The sequence below is a fragment of the Heloderma suspectum genome, chromosome 13 (assembly GCF_057233095.1).
Source record: "Heloderma suspectum isolate Gila_16-S chromosome 13, 16-S_ref, whole genome shotgun sequence".
NCBI classification, from domain to species: domain Eukaryota; kingdom Metazoa; phylum Chordata; class Lepidosauria; order Squamata; family Helodermatidae; genus Heloderma; species Heloderma suspectum.
Window position 1 is genome coordinate 9,320,184 of NC_139470.1, and position 20,765 is coordinate 9,340,948.

The 20,765-nt window shown below is 48.0% G+C and overlaps 1 protein-coding gene across 1 annotated transcript in view; it reads left to right on the top strand.

Moving 5' to 3' along the window:
- The first annotated feature begins 1,863 nt into the window (after positions 1 to 1,863).
- GLT1D1 (glycosyltransferase 1 domain containing 1) overlaps positions 1,864 to 20,765 on the top strand; it is a 73,898-nt gene continuing 54,996 nt past the window's right edge. Inside the window, exons 1-4 of the mRNA XM_084819700.1 lie at positions 1,864 to 1,964; positions 7,478 to 7,626; positions 11,873 to 11,978; positions 17,135 to 17,186. Of these exons, the coding sequence (XP_084675826.1) occupies positions 1,897 to 1,964; positions 7,478 to 7,626; positions 11,873 to 11,978; positions 17,135 to 17,186 (375 nt within the window). The 5' untranslated portion in view covers positions 1,864 to 1,896. The remainder of the gene's footprint in view (positions 1,965 to 7,477; positions 7,627 to 11,872; positions 11,979 to 17,134; positions 17,187 to 20,765) is intronic.

The window sequence follows — 20,765 nt, forward strand, 5'->3', positions numbered from 1 at the left end:
TTGAATGCCTGCAGTGTGGGAGAGCCCACCACCTCCCTAGGGAATGGGTTCCATTGCTGTATTGCTCTAACAGTCAGGAAGTTTTTCCTGATGTTCAGCTGGAATCTGGCTTCCTTGAGCCCATGATTCCATGTCCTGCACTCTGGGATGATCGAGAAGAGATCCTGGCCTTCCTGTCTGTGACAACCTTTCAAGTACTCGGAGAGCACTATCCTATCTCCCCTCAGTCTTCTCTTCTCAAGGCTAAACATGCCCAGTTCTTTCAGTCTCTCTTCATAGGGCTTTGTTTCCAGTCCCCTGATCATCTTTGTTGCCCTCCTCTGAACCCTCTCCAGCGCAAGGAATGTCTCAGCGCAAGGAACTATTATCTTGTTCTCACTCTGTAAAGTGCTATGTACACAGACAGTATCTCTAATAATCAAAGATGTGTGTCTGTTAGTCCATCCGTCAGTTCCTTAGCACCAAGACTGCGAAACCTAGACTCATAAGAACATCAGAAGAGCCTTGATGCTGGAACAGACCAAGGGTCCATCGAGTCCAGCATTCTGTTCACACCGTGGCCAACCAGCTGTCGACCGGGAACCCACAAGCAGGGGTGGGTAACCTAAAAGGATGCACACCTTGGAGGTTATTTTGCTTTTAAAACACATTAATTTTTAATTGATTTAAACGTGTCCATGGTTGAAACCTGCAATAACACTTTCAGCCACTAGGAACTGACCTCCCCAACCAGTACATAGTTTTGCAGTCTGTAGTTTGAAGCCGGGGAGATTAATAGTCTGAGAGACACAGTTATATGCCTGCCCCCTGCTGTTGCAGACCCCTCCCCCTCAGGGGAATGGAGCAGACAGACCCCTCCCTAGGGGGGCTACGGGGATGCACCGTGGCAGGGGCCATACCTAGGGGTGCCAGCAGCCATGGCTTTACCCCGATGGGGTAGGCACAATGCGTCCAGCTGTGAAAGCTTGCGTGAAGGCTTTGCTGTATCAAACTAAGGGCTATTCCACCCCATGCCAAGCTGGGTCTCTTGACTAGTCAATAAATATACTATGAGGGCAAAATCCTATGGTTGCTAGTCAGCGGCTAGACGGCCATAGGATAGGTGGGTTCTCTGAGAACTGACCTTCACTTCTGCCCGCGCTGCCTCATAGGCAGCATGGAACAGCCCCGCACGCTGAAAAGGAGAGCGGTGCGGTGAAAACGGGGTGTTCCTGGGGGTGTGCCAGGGCGGGGAGGTCGGAAATCTGGTAAAACATATCCAACATGCCATCTGGCTGCGGGTTCCCCAGCAATTCCTTCCCACGGCTAGACAGTCCAAATTGGCTGTCTAGCCACAAATGCAGGGCGGCTGAAGCGCGGAGGGGACGATCCCCTCCGCGCTCCTCCTGCTCTGCATTGGATAGGCGGTCGCCTCAGAGTTCCTGCCGCCTATGGCGGTAGGATTGCTCCTGGAATGAATGAATGAAATGAATGAATGAATATGAGAACGTAATAGTGTGGCTTTTCTTCCTGAGATGGGAAAAGCTGCACCTGCTGAATGCCTGCCTTCTTGGCAGCCCTTTCAAATCAAAACGGGCAAGAGTCCTGCCAGCGGGGACAGGGAGCAAATATCGGTGTAACAGGGGCAGAATTGCACCTTCTCTCTACTGGCCCCTGCCAAGGAGGGACGCGGAACGGCGTTTCCTGGATCTCGTTTCCTGGGAGACCGTTTCTCGGAGGTCCGCGGCAGCGTCTGTGTTTACCATAGAGCGAAGCGAAAGGTGGCGCGACTCGCCTCTCCCCGGCTTAGGCGGCTCACCGCGCGGACAGGTAGCTTCCGGTGCGCTGGCGGGGGGAAGGAAGGCGAGGGACGCCGCCGGAAGTAGGGCAAGGGGGGGGTTCGACGTGGCCGGAGCCATGCGGATGCTCCTGCTGGCGAGCCTGCGAGCCCAGACCGGGAACGGCACCACGGCGAGGAGGATCCGGTGAGCGGCTTCCGGGGGCCGGGGCTCGCGCCGGGTCCGCTTCAGGCAGAAGGGCAGGCAGGAGTTCGTTCGGTGAAGCGCTTGGCAGCACTGGCCCCATTTAGGCAGACGCTCGCTAGGTGAAGCTCTAGGCATTAGTGGCCCCGTTTAGCAGCAGTTCTCTTGCTTGAGCTCTTGGTATCATTGGCCCCGTTTAGGCAGAAGCTCGCTAGGTGAAGCTGTTGGCAACACTGGCCCCATTTAGGCAGAAGCTCGCTAGGTGCAGCTCTTGGCAACGCTGGCCCCGTTTAGGCAGAAGCTCGCTAGGTGCAGCTCTTGGCAACGCTGGCCCCATATAGGCAGAAGCTCGCTAGGTGCAGCTCTTGGCAACGCTGGCCCCATATAGGCAGAAGCTCGCTAGGTGCAGCTGTTGGCAACGCTGGCCCCATTTAGGCAGACGCTCAGTAGGTGAAGCTCTAGGCAACACTGGCCCCATTTAGGCAGACGCTCGCTAGGTGAAGCTCTAGGCATTAGTGGCCCCGTTTAGCAGCAGTTCTCTTGCTTGAGCTCTTGGTATCATTGGCCCCGTTTAGACAGAAGCTCGCTAGGTGAAGCTCTTGGCAACACAGGCCCCATTTAGGCAGAAGCTCGCTAAGTGCAGCTCTTGGCAACGCTGGCCACATTTAGGCAGAAGCTCGCTAGGTGAAGCTCTTGGCAACGCTGGCCCCATTTAGGCAGAAGCTCACTAGGTGCAGCTCTTGGCAATGCTGGCCCCATTTAGGCAGACGCTCACTAGGTGCAGCTCTACGCATTAGTCGCCCCGTTTAGGCAGCAGTTCTCTTGGTTAATCTCTTGGTATCATTGGCTCCGTTTAGGCAGAAGCTCGCTAGGTGCAGCTCTTGGCAACACTGGCCCCATTTAGGCAGATGCTCGGTAGGTGAAGCTGTAGGCATCATTGTTCCCATTTAGGCAGACGCTCGCTAGGTGAAGCTGTAGGCGTTAGTGGCCCCATTTAGGCAGCAGTTCTCTTGGTTAAGCTCTTGGTATCATTGGCCCCGTTTAGGCAGACGTTCAGTAGGTGAAGCTGTTGATGCCATTTATACTCTGTCTAAAGGCTGCAAAAGAAGTTATTGATTAATGGGCTAAAACCTTTTCATAAGTGCAGCAGTGGCTTTTAAGATGGCCACAGAGCATAGACTAACCAGGCGAAGCTGTTGGCCGCGCCACGTCTCCGTGTGCGTCAAGGGCTGCAAAGTTTAATCTGCTAGTCAGATGAATCTAAAAAGGTAGCTTTATAATTAATCGGAGAACAGAGCTGTGTCTGTGCGTGCATGCATATTTACACACCTTACAGGGTTGTTGTGAGGAAAAAAGGAGGGACATGTATGCTGGCTTGAGCTTCTTAGAAAACAGACAGGATATGCATATAAAAATATTTTTTTGTGTGTATTATATATATATTCAAGTACATACAAAAACTGCAGATTTATTTGCTCATTCAATTTATGAGTCACCCTATAGCTGAAATTCTCAGGGTGATGTACATAATAAAAGTAAAAAAAAATGAAGCCAATGATAAACCAATAAGCAAAATACATTAATAAAGTATTATTTTAAAAGCAGCAACAGCAACAAATAAATAAATAAGTCGACTTTTAAAAGAGATAAATAACTGAGCAGCCAAAAACACAGAGCAGATGATTTTAAAGTGCTGCATTCCATGCCATAAGAATGACAAGCACTATCTTAAAAGAGGCATCCTCCCTTCTTTCTTCCCTCCCTCTCTCCCTCCCTCTCTCCCTCCCTCCTATGTGGGGTGCACAGCCAATTGTTTTTAAAATGGTATTTATATTCCATGCATAATACCTACATGTAGGTTGCTTCAGTTACAAAGTATTTCATGCAATCAACAAAATTGTCAGTTACATGTACTCTCTACTGGTGTGGGTAGGGTTGGGTTTTTTATGTTTGTTTATTTATTTATTTTGTAAAGAGGCTGAAATATTCTAAAGAAAGTTTCTATACGTCTACTTGCTGCAGATAAGTGTTTTGAAATGTGTTGGTATCCTGTCCTGCAACACTTGCTGTTTCCATCTTCCTGGACTTTTGACATCATTTTTCCGTTCTGTTAGGGAGCAATCCTGTGGCCGCTAGTCAGCCGCTAGACAGCCATAGGATATGTGGTTTTCCGGGAACCGACCTCGGAGCCCGCGCTCCGACGCTGGTTCCCAGAGAACCGAACTTCCCCCCCTTCTGCACTGCCTCACTGCCCCGGGCTCCACGCTCGGAAGAGGAGCGCAGAGCGGCCAAAATGGAGCATTTCGGGGGGTGTTCCGGGGCGGGGAAGGCGGAAATGCCAGTACGACGCATCCTGTGTGTCTTCCAGCAGCCTCCTCCCCCGCTCCATCTTCCCACGGCTAGACAGCTGAAATGGGCTGTCTAGCTGCAAATGCAAGGCAGGAGAAGTGCGGAGGGAACAATTCCCTCCATGCTTCTCCTGCCCTGCATTGGTTAGGCGGTCGCTTCTGAGTTCAGAGGTGGCCGCCTATCCCCATAGGATTGTGCCCTTAAGGACATAAGGAGAGCCGTGCTGGATCAGACCAAGAGTGCATCTAGTCCAGCATTCTGTTCCCACAGTGGCCAACTTGATGCCCATGGAAAGCCCACAAGTAGGACATGTGCAATAGCACCTTCCAACTTGCGTTCTCCAGCTACTGGTACTGAGAGGCATGTTTCCTCTGATACTGGACGTAATATACAGCCATCACGGCTGGATAGATAGATTAAATAGAAACCTATACTGGTCCTTGGGGCGGGGCAGCAGGGAGACCAAAAATCCACAGTTGGGCAATAACTTTCTTAGGACCATCCAGAATTCCACAACCATATACAAGCTTTTGAGTTCCTGAGAACTCTTCATCAGGCTAGGTGATACAAAAAGCAAGGGATGGGGGAAGAAAATAGAGAAGTCAAAAAATTCAGCCAGATGCTATGGCCATGAGGTCTGCAGTGTGGAGAGACCCAGTCTCAAAATGGAAATTGCTTGAGGAATGAATGAGTCCCTGGTAGTTGTTGAGGGTATTTTGGGATAGAGTGGCTAGTCCCCATTTCTGAAAACAGAAAAGCCAGACTTTATGACCAGTGGTCACTGGGAACTTTATCCTCCACAAATTTGTCTCTTCCCTTTTTAAATCTGTCCAAGCTGGCGGCCATCTCTGCATCTTGTGGAACTGAAGAACTGGCCGTTTGTATTTCTGGTGGAAGAGAGTTCCACCAGTCAATGACTTGCAGTGCAGAAAAACAATTTTCTAAAGAGCTCTGGAACTCCAAGCAAGACTGTAACATCTTCTGCTTCTGTAGATTTATTTCAGAGCAACCACACTGGTGAATTTTCTTTGGATTCTGACATCTCTCCTGAGTGTTGTTAGAAAGTTAGTTTCAAATTAACTGTAACATGTAAACTTATTGTTTTGAACAAGGGAGTGATCTGTGGTAATTGGTTTAATGGAAAGAGGAACAATACCTTGCGTCTCATTGATGGGCATAAACTGCCTGCTCGTCTTTGTTCCGTGCCTGGAGAAAGAATACATGGTGTTGTTTTTTAAGTATTGGGCTTCGGGATAAATCACCGTTACTTAAATCCAAATTGAGAAGTGAGCTGTGGCATTCGGGTTAGCAGGTGCCAAAGTTAATAGTTCTATTTACTGTAAATTGTTCATAATTGTGCCATTATAAGCTGCGATGTTGTATGCGGTTGAAGAAGTAGAAGCTAAAACCTGATCATGTGAAAAGCAGAGAAAAGGGGAGAAGCAGAAAGAGGGGGTGGATTGAAAAGGATGTGGCCTGGGGCGTCTTCTTGAAGGCGTGTTGTGCCGGTAAAGAAATAGGTATGGTGGAAGATCCTATTCAAATGGTGCTGTCAGGGACTCCACGCAGCAGAATGAGCAGGAGATTCTCCAAACCACATTTTATTTATTTTATTTACCACAGGTTATTTATTTTATTTATTTATTGCATTTGTATCCTGCTTTTTTTCCTCTTGCAAGGAACCCAAGGCAGCTTACATAATCTTCCTCTCCATTTTATCCTCACAACAACCCTGTGAGGTAGGCTGGGCTGCGAGTCTGTGACTGGCCCAAAGTCACCCAGTGAGCTTCCATGGCCGAGTGGGGACAAGAACCCGGATCTCCCGGCTCCCAGTCCAACACTCTCGCTACAATGCCACACTGGCTGTTTTGAAGTAAGACGTGTAGCCATCATAGCTGGTAGCCATTGATAACCTTATCAGCTATCAATGTGTCTATTCCCCTTTTCAATCATATGTGTTGTATGTTTTAACCCTGTGCTGTATGGTGCCTTCTGTCATTTTTTTTTTTAGAGGAAGGCATCTAATACATTATATTAATGTTATTAATAATAATAACAGCCAGGGGGCTTTGCAGGGTTCCTGTAAGACCATTAAGCCCACAGTCTAAGGGCGCAACCCTATGCATGTTTAGATGGTTTCAGTTACTTTTTCAGGATGCTGGTTGAGCTCTGTGTTGAATAAAGAGCTGGGAGCTTGGAAACAACTGCAGTCTCATGAACGTTGCTTACATTTTAGCTTCAACCGAGTCGAGAAGGTCAGGGGACATAGGTGTGTCTTCAAGTGCCATAGCTGCATCCTGCATTGAGAAGGTGACAACATGACTTCTATGTCCCTCCCAACTACGATTCTGTGATTAAAATTGGGAGGGACCGAATCATCTATCTGTCTGTCGATGCATGCAGTCCTATGCATGTTTAGACGGAAAAAAGTCCTACAATGCCCAGTGTTCTCCAGCCAGCCATGCTAGCTGGGGAGTGCTGAGAGTTATAGGACTATTTTCCATCTAAACATTCATAGGATTGCACCCTAAAATGACCTAACTGCACCAGTGTTCCCAATCATTAGTTAGCACAGTGCATAAAAGTGATGCCAACATGAACATAAGAGCAGCGTTATTCTTCCATTTCTCAAAGATACCTTTGCAAAGGCTGAGGCTTAAATCTATGAACCTGTCTTATACGGAGTTGGATCGTTGGTCCATATAACATACTGTTGCCTCCTCTCTCTGGCAGTGACTCACACAGAGTCGCTGGCTTCAAGATCCTTTTAACTGAAAATGCCAGGAATCGAACCCGGGACTGCCAGCCTGCAAAGTGAGTTCTTTGCCTTTGAGCTGTGTCCCATTGGCCTTGATCCCGGTGAGAATGAGATGAAGAATCCCATGCTCTGCCAGGAGAGGAGGCTAGGCTGCAACCCTGATGTGCTAATTTTCTACATTCAGGGAGTTTTGTTTGCCAGGGAGCATTCAAACAGTGACCTCCTAGTACAGGCCAGAAAAAGCTCTACCCGTCGATTCAGCCGGACCTATAAAACATCCCGAAGTTATTAAGCGGGAGGCAAAAAGCCTTCTTTAAGTTACGTGGCGTTATGGTAAATTTGCAGCAGATATGAGTAACAATTTCCTGTCTTGCAAAAAAAAATATTCCATTTGCTCCTGTGCCCAAAGGGACCATCTGGAAGCTGCCGGCCACAGGTGTACACTCAAGGATACTTTTGGCTGCAACTCCCCGCTGACGGTTTCGGATCTCATCTCCTCTGAGAACTTTGAGGCCGCTCTGGGTATCCATCTGTATAAAGCAGGCAGACTTCTGCAAGGTAGTGGGTCCCTTGATTTTGAAATTGGTGTTCTGTTGTTGTTGTTGTGGCATCCCTGCCCACCCACCCCCCTTTTAGAAGAAGCAAAACGTTTTTTTCAGGAGTGGGTGTCCCTGAGGGCTAGTTTTCACTTTGTACAAACCTTTGCCTGCATTTTGTGCCCCTGGGAGTCATCCGTTAGCGCGAGTGGGTTGGGTCTCACTCTGGCTGGTTGATGGTTGTGTAAGCCCAAGGAAACAAGCGTGCATCCACGATTCATTGCAGGGATTCCACGCCAGAAGATAAATGAATAAAAATGATAACAGGAAACAGTCGCTCAAAGAACGGTTGTGCATGTTAGCGTTACCTTATAGCAGGCTAGGCCATTTCATTTATTCATTTCATTTATTACATTTCCATACCGCCCCACAGCCGAAGCTCTCTGGGCGGTTCACAAAGATTACAAACAGTTAAAAATACATTACGCAACGTGTAAAACCATTTACATAAAAACATATAAAAACACAGCGCACTCACACAGACAACATACATGTTAAAAAAAAAAGCCAAATAGATTGGTGGGAGATTCAGGACTTCTTCACAGTCTCATCATTTTGCAGCCAACCTGCAAGACTTTTTTTATTTTATTTTCCCCAGGCTTGTTGGTTTGTTTCAGTTTGAAGTCCTTTTAACTTAGAAAAAAGGTGAGTAACGGTGCATGTGAGAGAGGTGTGGAAAACTAGGCACGTCGAGGATGAAGCGGACACAATACTAGAACCCGGGGCCATCTAACGCAGCTGAGTGTTTGGGAGATCCAGGGCAGACCGACGGAAGGACGGCGTATAGTTAAACTTTGGAACTCGCTACCACAGGCTGTAGTGATGGCCACCAATTTGGATGGCTTTAAAAAGGGGGTTAGACAAATTCCTGGAGGAGAAGGCTATCATTGGCTGCTAGTCCAGATGGCCATGTGCTACCTCCAGTATCAGGCAGTTAGCCTACGTACACCAGTTGCTGGGGAACATGGGCAGGAGGGTGCTTTTGCACTCAAGTCCTGCTTGTGGGTTTCCTGTGGGCAGCTCGTTGGCCATTGTGGGAGCAGAACGCTGGACTAGATGGACCCTTGGTCTGATCCAGCAGGGCTCTTCTGACGTTCTTATGAGGCATGATCTTGTCCTTTTGCCTCAGGCTGGCCCTTCCCCAACTATAACTCTCATCCTCTCTGGCCAGTGCGGCCATTCCGTGCTGACTGGGGATGATGGGAGTTGCAGTCCAGATGCGTCAGGAAGGCTGATTTAAAGGCTGGTGCGATCTTCGCAAAGGGGGCCTGTATGGCAGACCAGCGGCCTTATCCCATAGTTGGGAGATGGGATGTTCAGTTCAGTTTATTGCTTATTAACCAGTCAGGCCGTACGCATGCAAAAACATAATGAAATGCCCCTCTTAGACAGGAAGTGACACCAAAATAAGAAATATCAAGGAGGGTGATTATGAAAAGGCTAAATAAAACATTTCCTAGGGGGCTATTAAAACATTTCACGAAGTCTAGACAATATTTATTGACGTATATGTTAGCAGACTTAATCTTCAATGCTAGTCAATAATTTGTGTTTCTCCCAAGCCCATTGGACAAACTTGGCAGTCCTGTATGACATATAGTAATCTGTACCAGCCAGTAGTAGTAAGGTTATACTTAGAGAAGATTTGTTGCTGGACCCAGCTGTTAAGGGCTCAAGATATTGCTTCCTCAGCTCTGCATACTGGAGCCAGGATGTTAGCCTGGCTTTATGAGGGTGACATTTCAGCTGGCTAGAGAGGGGCTGGAAAACCAATGACCTTTTTGGGCCCAAGGGCTGGATCGGGCAGAGACAAGGGGTCATGCCAGCACACAAACACACACACACAAGCTTGTGGTTTCTCTCACTAGCAAGGGAATCCCTTATCTGTGATCTCTCATCAGGGTTTGGAGATAAGGCAAGGGTTTCCTATGCTAGCACTCCCAAGGGAATCCTTTATCTCTCATCAGAGATAGGGAAAGGATTCCCTTCCCAGTGCGTGTGTGTGCGTGCCGGGCTGCTAGAAACAGCTTGGTGGCCCATGGGCCGCATTTTTTGTGCCCCTGGGCTAGAGTGTTATTCAGCTCGCGAAAAACTTCTGCACCTCCGACATCCTTCTGACAGTTACCTGATTCATTTTTTGCAAGTGAACTCATTCATCCAGAATGTAGAAGCAGCAATGTTACTAATTACCGGCCATCATGTCGCTATTTGTTAGCTTAATGAGGTGTAAAACTGTCCAGTTAATCGTCTCTCCCCATCCAGCCCACTTCCAATGCTTAAAAGAATCGAGAGTCATGTTTATTGTCTTGCCAGCATCGTGAAAGGAGCGTCGGTTTCCACCTGATGTTTGCTTTAAGAGGCAGCAGTGCAGCAAAGTGAATTGCCTTCCTGTGTGTAAACAGGCGGATCCGAGATGACGGAACAGGTTTAGGAAGATGTGAGGCCTGTATTAGTTGAGTACAGCCTCCATCCTGTGCACTCTCACCAGGTAGTAAGTCCCACTGAAATAAGTGGGACTGGGTAGCAAATGCCACAGTTGTTATATGCTGCATGACTTATTATTTATTGCATTTCTATACCGTCCAATAGCCGAAGCTCTCTGGGTGGTTCACAACACTTAAAACCATAAAGTACAACATAAGGTACAATATAAAAGTTTTAAACTGCCCTATACAATAAAAAAGCAAAATAAAATCTAGCAGCAGTGCAAAGATTTAAAATACGGTAACGGATTTACAACAACAGAAACTGAAATACTAAAATTCCTGGGGAAATAAGAAGGACTTCCCCTGGCGCTGGAAAAAGCACAACTTAGGTGCCAGGCGAGCCTCTCCAGGAAGTTCCTCCCACAACCTGGGTGCCACAGCAGAAAAGGCCTGCTTCTTAGTAGCCACCCCCCTCACTTCCTTTGGTGGGGGCTCCTGGAGAAGAACCACGGATCTTAGGGTCCGGGCAGGTATATATGGGAGGAGATGATCCTTCAGGTAATGATGTACCGTAAGAACCTAAGAAGAGCCCTGCTGGATCAGACCAAGGGTCCATCTCGTCCAGGATTCTGTTCACACAGTGGCCAACCAGCTGTCAACCAGGAACCCATAAGCAGGGCACGAGCGCAACAGCACCCTCCCGCCCATGTTCCCCAGCGACTGGTATACAAAGGCATGCTGCCTTTGATACTGCAAACAGCACAGAGCCATCAGGACTAGTAGCCATCGATAGCCTTTTCCTCCAGGTATTTAACCCCCTTTTTAAAGCCATCCAAATTGGTGGCCATCACTACATCCTGTGGTAGTGAGTTCCATAGTTTAACTATACGCCGACCTTCCGTTGGCCTGCCTTGAATCTCCCAAACCCTCAGCTGCGTTAGATGGCCCCGGGTTCTAGTATTGTGTCCGCTTCATCCTCGACGTGCCTAGTTTTCCACACCTCTCTCACATGCACCATTACTCACCCTTTTTCTAAGTTAAAATGACTTCAGACCGAAACGATCAAGCCTGGGGAAAACACAATTTTAAAAGTCTTGCAGGTTGGCCATGAAATGATGAGAACGTCCGTTGCCTGTGAGTTGAGTTGCTCTTTCCTTTTCCTCTGTGGGGCTTTTCAGTTGGCTTGAATTTGGTGACTACTTTTGTTCTTCTCTGCTCTTCTTTAATCACATGTGCTGTTTTTCCTTGTTATTACAATGATTGCTTCTTTCTGCTGTGTAGTTTCAGTGCCAGCCTGTGTGTGTGGGTGTGTGTACTCAGACGTAAGTCCCATTGAATTCAATGGAGTTTGCTCCTAGGTAAGTGGGTACAGCAGCCTTTCTCAGCCTGGTGCCCTCCAGATGTTTTGGACTACAATGCCCCCCCCCTTCCTAACCATTGGCCTTTTCTTTAGACAGAAAAAAGTCCTACAATTCCCAGCATTCCCCAGCCAGCATAGGGGAACCTGGAATCCCACATATTGCTGGACTACAACTCTCATCATACCTGACCATTGGCCATGCCAGCTGAGGCTGATGGGGATTGAAGTCCCCAAAATCTGGAGGGCACAGAGTTGGAGAAGGCTGGCGTACAGAACTGCGGCTGCTTGTGTCTGGTTGTGACATTAGCTTGGGTCCTGAATGTGGAAAGGCGAGGTGCGCTAAACTGTAAATCCGTTTGCTGATTCAGGAGAGACAAGCTGTGTCAACGACAACTAGATCTTGGGTCCTTCATGTTTTGCAGGCTGCAGGATTCCTTTTGGAATCATCTTTGGTGGGACCGATATCAACGAAGACGTCAAGTGTGATGAGAAGGTTCAGGTGATGAGGACAGTACTTGACGAAGCCAGGTAGTGCACTGGTTCTCAAACTCCCCCCACCCTCGCCATTTAAAAATTGCTGGTGGCCTTGACGGACCACTTAATAAACTTTTTTCCTGTTCTACAGATCAAAGCACAGGCCCTAGGCCAGACTGCTGAGAAGGGTCCCTTTTGGGCACAGTCCTATGCATGTTTAGACAGAAAAAGGTCCTACAGTCGTATGCATGTTGAGACAGAAAAACATCCTACAGCCCTATGCATATTTAGACATAAAAAGTCCTACTGTCCTATGCATGTTGAGACAGAAAATAGTCCTACAGTCCTGTGCATGTTGAGACAGAAAATAGTCCTACAGTCCTGTGCATGTTGAGACAGAAAAAGTCCTACAGTCCTATGCATGTTGAGATGAAAATAGTCCTACAGTCCTATGCATGTTGAGATAGAAAGAAGTCCTACAATTCCCAGCATTCCCCAGCCAGCCATGAATGAAATGAAATGACTGACAAGCATGCCACGCTCTCTTTTGTGTGTGTATGTGTTGGGGGGCACATTTAAAGAATAAAAATAAATCCTGGACCGGGTTCTAGCACTCATGTAAAACATTTTAATGCAAAAATCCCTCAGAAGAAGTACTTTCAGTTCATAGAGCAACTGTTCCCATCCCACTGCCCTCCAGATGTTTGGGACTTCAACTCCCATCAGCCCCAGCCAGCCATGGATGCTGGGAGTTGTAATCCAGAACGTCTGGAGGGCCCCAGATTGGGAAAGGCTGTCATAGACTCTGCATTTACTGGTCACTTCTTGCCTTTGTTATGGCAAATCCTTGTTTCCCCTCATTGAAAGAAACACAGGAAACTGTCTTTTGCAAAATCAGAGCATGGGTCTGTCTCACTCAGTACCATCTACTCCAGGGGTATTGAACCGCTTTTGTCCGTGGGCCAAATTCAGTGTTGGAGAAGCTTTCGGGAGGCGCGTTACAGTGGTGGCTGGGAGCTGAAGGCAAAAAGCATGCCACGCTGCCTTTTGTATGTGCATGTAGGTGCAAATTTAAAGAATAAAAATAAATCTTGGGCCAGGTTCTCGCGCTCATGCAAAACGTTTTAATGCAAAAATCCCTCAGAAGAAGTACTTTTGGTTCATAGAGGAGCCATAGAGCATATGCCTGCCTGAGGACAGAGATCCGTTGGAAGAGCCCTCCTCTGCATCCCACCAGTGTGAGCAATACACAACAGTGGGACGTAAGACAGGGCCTTCTCTGCTGTGGCACCCCAGCTGTGGAATGCCCTCCCCTTGGGGGCCCGATTGGCGCGTACATTGGTTTCATTTTGCCGCCAAGTAAAAACATGGCTTTTCACCAAAACCTTTGAGAGCGAAATACATTCCCTAAAGTAGCACACTGTTTTAACAGTTTTATTGTCTTAGATTTTAATTGGCATTAGCTTGTTTAATGGTTTAATACTTTTTTAGCTGTTTAAATTATGTGTCATTTTAGACCGTTTGAATTGATTTTATCTGTACGCCACCCTGAGACCTTAATGATACAGGGCGGAATATAAATGTTTAAAGGGGGGGTGGGCTACAAAAGTGTCCAACAGACACCGGTGTATTTTAGCTCAAAGCTCTCCCTGCCAATATCTAAGCCGTAGGATAAACATTTCGACTTTTAAGAACGGGGGTGGAGAACCACGCCAAAGCCAGAAAGCTACCAAATGATGCTGGTCGGGGGAAACTTGGTTATCAGGGAAACCCCAGGAGGTTAAATTGGGACCCGTGGGGGCGGGGCAGATTTAGCCCACAGTCCTGAGGATCAATATCCCGGGTCTACAGTGACTGGCAGTGGCTCTCCAGGTTTTTACAGAGATTTTCACAGAGGGGTTTTTCCCAGCCCTGCCTGGAGACTCCGGGAATTGAACCTGGAACCTTCTGCAAGCAAAGTAGGGGCTTTACCAGTGCACTGGGATCATTCTCCCAAGAATGCAGCGGTCTTGTCGGGAGCTGCCCCTTTTCAGCATGTAACTCCTTTGCTGAGGGAACTAGACTCACTGGCTGCTTATTCACTACCAGGCCAGGTTTAACATTTTAGTACTAGTGTACAAAGCTCTAAACAACTTGGCACCAGGATACCTGAGAGACCGCCTCCTTCCTTACCAACCTGCCCGCTCACTGAGGTCATTGCGGGGCTTGCTCCTGGTGGTTGCACATGAACCTATGGCCCGATTGGAGTCCACCAGGAGAAGAGCCTTCAGCGTGGTGGCCCCCTTTCTTTGGCACTCCCTGCCTCTGGAGGTCAGGCAGGCACCAACACGGCATTGTTTCTGGCACCTCCTGAAAACAGCACTCTTCCAGGAGGCATTCCTTAATTGAGCAGTCACGGTTTTTATTGGCATTGTGTTTTTAAACAAGCATAATTTGAATGGGGTGTTTTTAATCTTTTTATTCTTTTACTGTTTTATTTCTTGTGTTCACCGCTCCAAAATCTGTTCCAGATATGAAACGGTATATAAATACCATAAGTAAACAAATAACTGTTTGCAGCATCCTGAGCATACAGAGTCCATGGAATCGTAGATTTGATTTCACCTGCATAATGGTCTCTCTGACTCCATCAAAATAATAATAATAATAATAATAATAATAATAATAATAATAGAAGAAGAAACATATCTAGCTTGTTTAAAAATAAATAAATAAATAAATAAGGGAACATGCTATTTTATTTGATTTTTAATCAAACTTTTTTAAAAATGAAGTCTGTTTCTCCTTGAGGCTATGTTTCCCAATTAGGCAGTCCATCGCTGGACTGTCCACCCCCACCCCCCTCCAGTCCCCCAGGAGGGCCTGTTTCCTTCCACTCGGCGACGTCGTAGATTGGGAAATATAATTTGTGGGAAAAGAAATTAGAGCAGCGCAGGGCCTCTGGGAAAGTGCGCCTCTTGCTAAGTTTCCGATAAAACCTCGTCGCTGTCGGATTTGGGCATGGACAGAATTGGTGGTGACAATTAAACTTCAAATAGAGGCCCATAGCCGAGGAATTGGCTATTTCAAAATGATGGGAGAACGTCAGCCTTCCTCACCTCTGCCGCTCCTGGACTTGTGCAGCTGGGGATTTGTCGTTTGGCTCGAGTTGTCAGAATTCCCTTCGAGATCTCTTCCCTGACCCCTTCCACAGCAGGACTGGTGCGCTGAGATCTTCTTAGACAGGGCAGCATTCAAAAATGGTGTCTGTCCCCCACCCCACACACAATCAGTTATCTTCAGCATTAGGCAAGCTGTTAATTTTCTGTTCTGCATGGCTTCCTAGTGAGCGATCCTAGCCCCCCGCCCTCTGACAGCATCTGGGGGGCCATAGGATAGTTCGGATTCTTGGATCCGAGGACAGAGACAGTGCCAGGAGTCTGAGCTCCCCGCCTCCTCCCCCTCACAGCCAGCACGGAGAGAACTGCACCCGCTGCCTCTCCGAGATTGCAACAGCACCCTCGGAGAGGAGGGAAAGGGGGCGGTTCTGTGGGCGGGGAGGGGAGCGGACTGGGGGGACAACTTACGAAGAATCCTCCAACCTCCCTAGCCTCCTTCCCTCCCAGTCCACAGAGCCCCAGCTAGATGGGCGAAAACGCCTGTCTAGCAAACATGTAGAGTGGAATGCAGAGGAGAAGACCACCGTAGTATTTTAACAATGCAGTCCTATATACATGTACTTAGAAATAAGGCCCGTGGAGTTCAAAATTTTGCTCTTGGCGATTTTTGTTTTAAAGTCTTTACATTGTTTTTAAAGTTTTTAAAGTTTTTAAATTATGTTCAGTTTTAATTGTAGCTCGCCTTGGAGGATCCTATTTGGGCCGAAAGGCGACTCATACATTTATAAACAAATGTAATGATATCTGTATTGCTGTGGTCCATTCTGCCACCTCATTCTGCTTCAAGACTAGGCTGAGGCCTTCACCTCAGTAGTGGATGGTGGTGTGTGTGGGGGGGAATGACTGAAGGGGGAATATCTGATTTATTTGGCCAGGCATTTTCAGCGTTGGTCCATTTAACTGGTCTGTTGCATTTACTGTTTTGAAATTTGTTTTATTTGATTGTGTCCTTATTGTATTGTATTTTTTTGGTGTGATTAGTCTGGGTCATGCCCTTTGCATATCACCCTGGTATCCATATAGATCGGGGAGGGCAATTTGAGGGGCCATGTTCTCCCCTTACATGCCATCCACTCACCCTAGCTGTGCTTTTTTTTTAATTAAAAAAAATGGGGGGACTGGAGCGCCAAAAGGATAAAAATTAGCTAATTTTGATCCTTTGGGTGCTCCGTAGAGACTACAGAGAACTAAAAGGATTAAAAGGCCTTTGAAGTAGGGATGTCAGAGAATTCCGCCATGGATCTCGATGAGGCTGAATGCCAGTGCATTCGGCCCCCCGAAATCCGTGGCGGAACAAAGCCCCCCCCCCCGCCCCGCAAAAGGCGCGCGAATCGGGACACCTACTTGCTGCCGTTTGCGCTGCTTTGCGAATGGTGGCCGCGGCCGCAGCCGCCATTCACTTCATCACTATAGCCGTGATAGGCTATGTAAATACGTACGCCATTTGCGTCCCTGCTATTTATGCTATTTAAGCTATTTACGCCATTTGCGTCCCTGCGGAAGCTGTGATAGGCTGCGTAAGTATTTACGCAGCCTATCACGGCAAAAAAAAGGGAACGCAAATGGCGGCGGCTACGGCGGCCGCCATTTGCGTTCCCTTTTTTTTGCCATGATAGGCTACGTAAATATTTATGTAGCCTATCACGGCAAAATACAGGGACACAAATGGTGGCTACAGCAGCCGCCATTTGCGTCCCTGCAGGCTGCCCAGCGGCCGGATGTCCGGCTGCGGGTGGCCCCGGCTGGCGGCTCCGCGGAATCGCCGCGGAGCCGGCCGGAGAGAATTTCGGGGGGAGGGATGGAGCGCCTCCCCCCACCGTGAATGTCACCCTTCGAAATGGTAAGTGACTTTCGTGGGGGGGGCAGCGGAGACTGCATACGGCCCGTGGGCTACTCTGTTGCCCACCCCGATATAGATGAGGGGGTGGTTTAAAAATATTCCAAACAAACAAACGGACAAACAAAGGGGTTGCACCAAAGGCTTCACAGTAAATGGGGCTTTTGGGAAATGTGGCAGGGATGATCTAAACCCCTTCTTCTTATCGCCACTAGGTTTGCCGTGTCTTTCACCAAGGCAATGAAGGAAACCGCCCTAGCATACTGGGTATGTAATGCTGGCATTTGTGGTAGCATCTCTTGCCAAGCAGTCTTGTAAAACAAGAATTTGATTGCATTTGGGGAGGGTGGGAGGGTTTTGTTTTTTAAGGATCAGGGAAAACTTTTAGGCGTCTAAGTAAGGATGAGCGAAAGCTTTCAGTGTGGCCAACTGCCCAACCTTCCTCTCGCTTGGCCTACGCAGTTTCATTTTATTCTAGGGTTGCCACTTTCTTTTTTTTAATAAACAGGCGCCTCTGTGATAAACAGGCAGAGACACGGAATCGCTCCAGCACTTCCCATGACAGCATTTCTATGCTGGGGAAAAGTCCTGGCGTTGGATTCCAGCCCGCAGCGCAGCTTTTGCAAGGCGCAGGAGCCGTTCCATTGAAGAAGGTGGCCTCCACAGGTTATTCCTTTGCTGTTTGCCAGGATAATTCATGATCCTTATCGATTATCACACTATCAATGTACTGGTGTTTTACAGAGTAACATAAATACGCACACAAATACACACAACCTGCACAACAACAACAACAAACCCCAAACACAGATCTCTGCCCCAAGGAGCCTGTATCGTGTGGGAGGGAACCTGGGAAGCTACCTTAGACCAGGTCAGACTCTTTGTAGCAGTGATTGCTCTGACTGGTAGTGATTCTCCAAGGTCTCGAGTACGGAAGAGTCTTTCCGTCAGCTGATCCTTCAAAATGGAGGTGTCGAGAACTGAACCTGGGACCTTCTTTTTATTTATTTGATGTATTAGCCGCCCATCTGGCCGGCTACCCAGCTACTCTAGGCAGCGTACAATACAAATAATACAATACAGAGAGCTTTGGCTATTGGGCAGTATAGACATGAAATAAATAAACAAACAAACAAACAAATAATAACACAAAATACAACATGATCCAGAAACAACGTTGTTCTAAAAAAAAAAACCCTAACCCACCCCAAATGCCTGCCTGAACAACCAGCTTTTCAATGCCTGTCGGCAGCTCATCAGAGAGGGAGCGTGGCAGAAGTCACTAGGGAGGGAATTCCACAAAGTAGGGGCCACCACAGAAAAGGCCCTCTCCCTCGTCCTCACCAGCCTAGCTGTCCTGGCTGATGGGACAGAGAGAAGGCCTTCCGAGGCCGATCTCGTTGAGCGGCATCCCTGGTGTTGCTGGAGGCGCTCCTTGAGATAGACTGGGCGGGAACCGTATAGGGTTTTAAAGGTCAATGCCAACACCTTGAACTGGGCCCGGAAAACAACTGGTAAGCAGTGCAACTCCTTCAGCACTGGAGTGATATGATCTTGCCGACGGCCGCCTTTAATCAGGTGGGCCGCTGCATTCTGCACCAGCTGCAGCTTCCGAACTGTCTTCAAGGGTAACCCGATGTAGAGCGCATTACAGTAGTCTAGGTGAGAGGAGACCAGGGCATGAACTATTGATGGGAGCAGATGGTTAGGGTGGTAGGGGTGCAACCGCCATATCAGATGGGGTTGGTACAGCGCCGCCCGGCTCACGTCTAGCACCTGAGCCTCCATGGACAGCTGGGAGTTTAAAATGACCCCCAGGCTGCGGCCCTGGTCGTGCATGCTGAACAGGTGTTCTACCACAGAACAGCCTCAACCTCTATGTTTAGAGTCAGTATACCACTGAATCAGTGGAGGCTGGAAGGTCCAATGTCAGGGGGCAGTGAATCCACTCTGGCTTTCAGTCGGAACCAGTCAGAACTCCCAAGGAGCTGTCCAGAGCAGAGCACCTTGGATAGCTCCTTTAGAGTTCTGACTGGTTCCGACTGAAACCCGGAGTGGATTTACCGCCCCACTGACAGTGGACCGACCAGCCTCCACAGCTGAGTATTAGGCTCGGACTGCTCTGTCAGTTTCGATTAGGCTGGGCTACATCTGTCGATTTCGATTAGGCTGGGACAAATCTGTCAGTTTAAGTTTCTCGTTTTCCCATGTCCAGTTCGTTCCATCCCATTTTCCATATCAGGTTTGCACAGGAGATGGCTTGCCGAAAAAGAAAGAAAGAAAGTGGATATTGGACTAATTGGATATTGGACTAATGTGTGTCTTAAAATGTGTGCGTGTGTGATGTAAAGTGCTCACAAAAATGCCTATATGCTTTTCGAGCTGACGTTTTCTTTCTAAAGTCCCAAACTGATAATGGAAAACGTGACGGAACAAACTGGAGTCGGGACAATGAGAAACTGAAATGGACAGTTTTGTCTCAGCCAAATTGAAATTGACAGATTAGCCCAGCCTAATCGAAGCTGACAGAGTGGTCCGAGCCTAGTATTCAGTGGTACGCTGTCTCTGAATGTGGAAATCAAGGCTGCTGTGTTGCAGATAACGCAGGGATAAACCTGGGATAAACCTTCCCCATTGTTAGATCCGAGCACGAGAGTTGCTGGTGCCTCCTGATCAATGGGGCTGGGTGGTAACGTGGTCGTATCCCTCCGTTTCGGTTTGTGAAGAGCAGCGGTGGCAACTTGGCTGCGTCAGCATCCCTTCGGTTTCAATTTCCATAATAACGGAGCCCTATTCCTCCTCAACTGTTCGCTTTGCCAGCCTATTCAGCTTAATAGGAAATTGGCTGGCGGAACCGTAATGGCACAGTCCTACGTCAGCTCGAGTGTCCTCGATGTGGATCGGGTTCTGATCTTGCTCCCGCCTTGTTTTTTACGAGGGCGTGTGCAGAAGTGCGAGGTTTAAAATAATGATTGGCACCTGGAGCAGGGGAGGGCAACCCTGTGGCCTCCAGATGTGTGAACAGCCCCATATTCTCCAACAACATGCTAACCCACAATCAGTGGTTGAGCGTGGGTTGTTTTGAACCACGGGTGGTTTTGAACCACGGGTTGTTTTGAACCACGGGTTGTTTTGAACCGCGGGTTGTTTGTTGAACCGTGGGTTAGCGTGATGTCTGAACGTAGCCAGGGTGGTTTGTTCACCATGTAGCGTGGCTTCTTTTCTTGAACAAGCCACCTTGAGAACCTGTGGTCTGTTCTTGGCTTGTTCAGGCCAAGCCACCCTGGCCATGTTCAGACAACACAGTACCCCACCCTGTGGAAAACGTGGTGCATTCAGACAATATGCTAACTTGCGGCTCAACAAACAATCCACCATTCAGAACAACCCACACTCAGCCACCGAGTGTGGGTTAGCGTGTGGTGTGAACAGCCCCTATGACTCCCATCATCCCTGACGGTTGGCCATGCTGGCTGGGGCTTATAGGAGTTGAAGTCCAAATTATCTATGGCACCCCATTCAGAGGCTAATGTAGCGAAGTGACTTTGAGCCGTGCACCATGAAGTCCTCCATTCAAATCCCATCCTTATTGCTCACTTATTTATTTATTAACAACATAAAACTCCTTGGGTTGCTTCCAGTACATAATTATAAAAACCATTTAAATCCAAAATAAGGCATAAAGCCCTGATTTTTTTTTTTTTTAAAGAATGGGGTGTTTTGCTATTGTTCATCCAAACCATAGTTTACCCCGCAAAATGGGAACCCAAATTGGGGTGATTGTGCAGTGGCAAATGATGGTTTGCTGAGAATCCAAAAGCTAGTTCAGAAATTTCGGTGCCATGC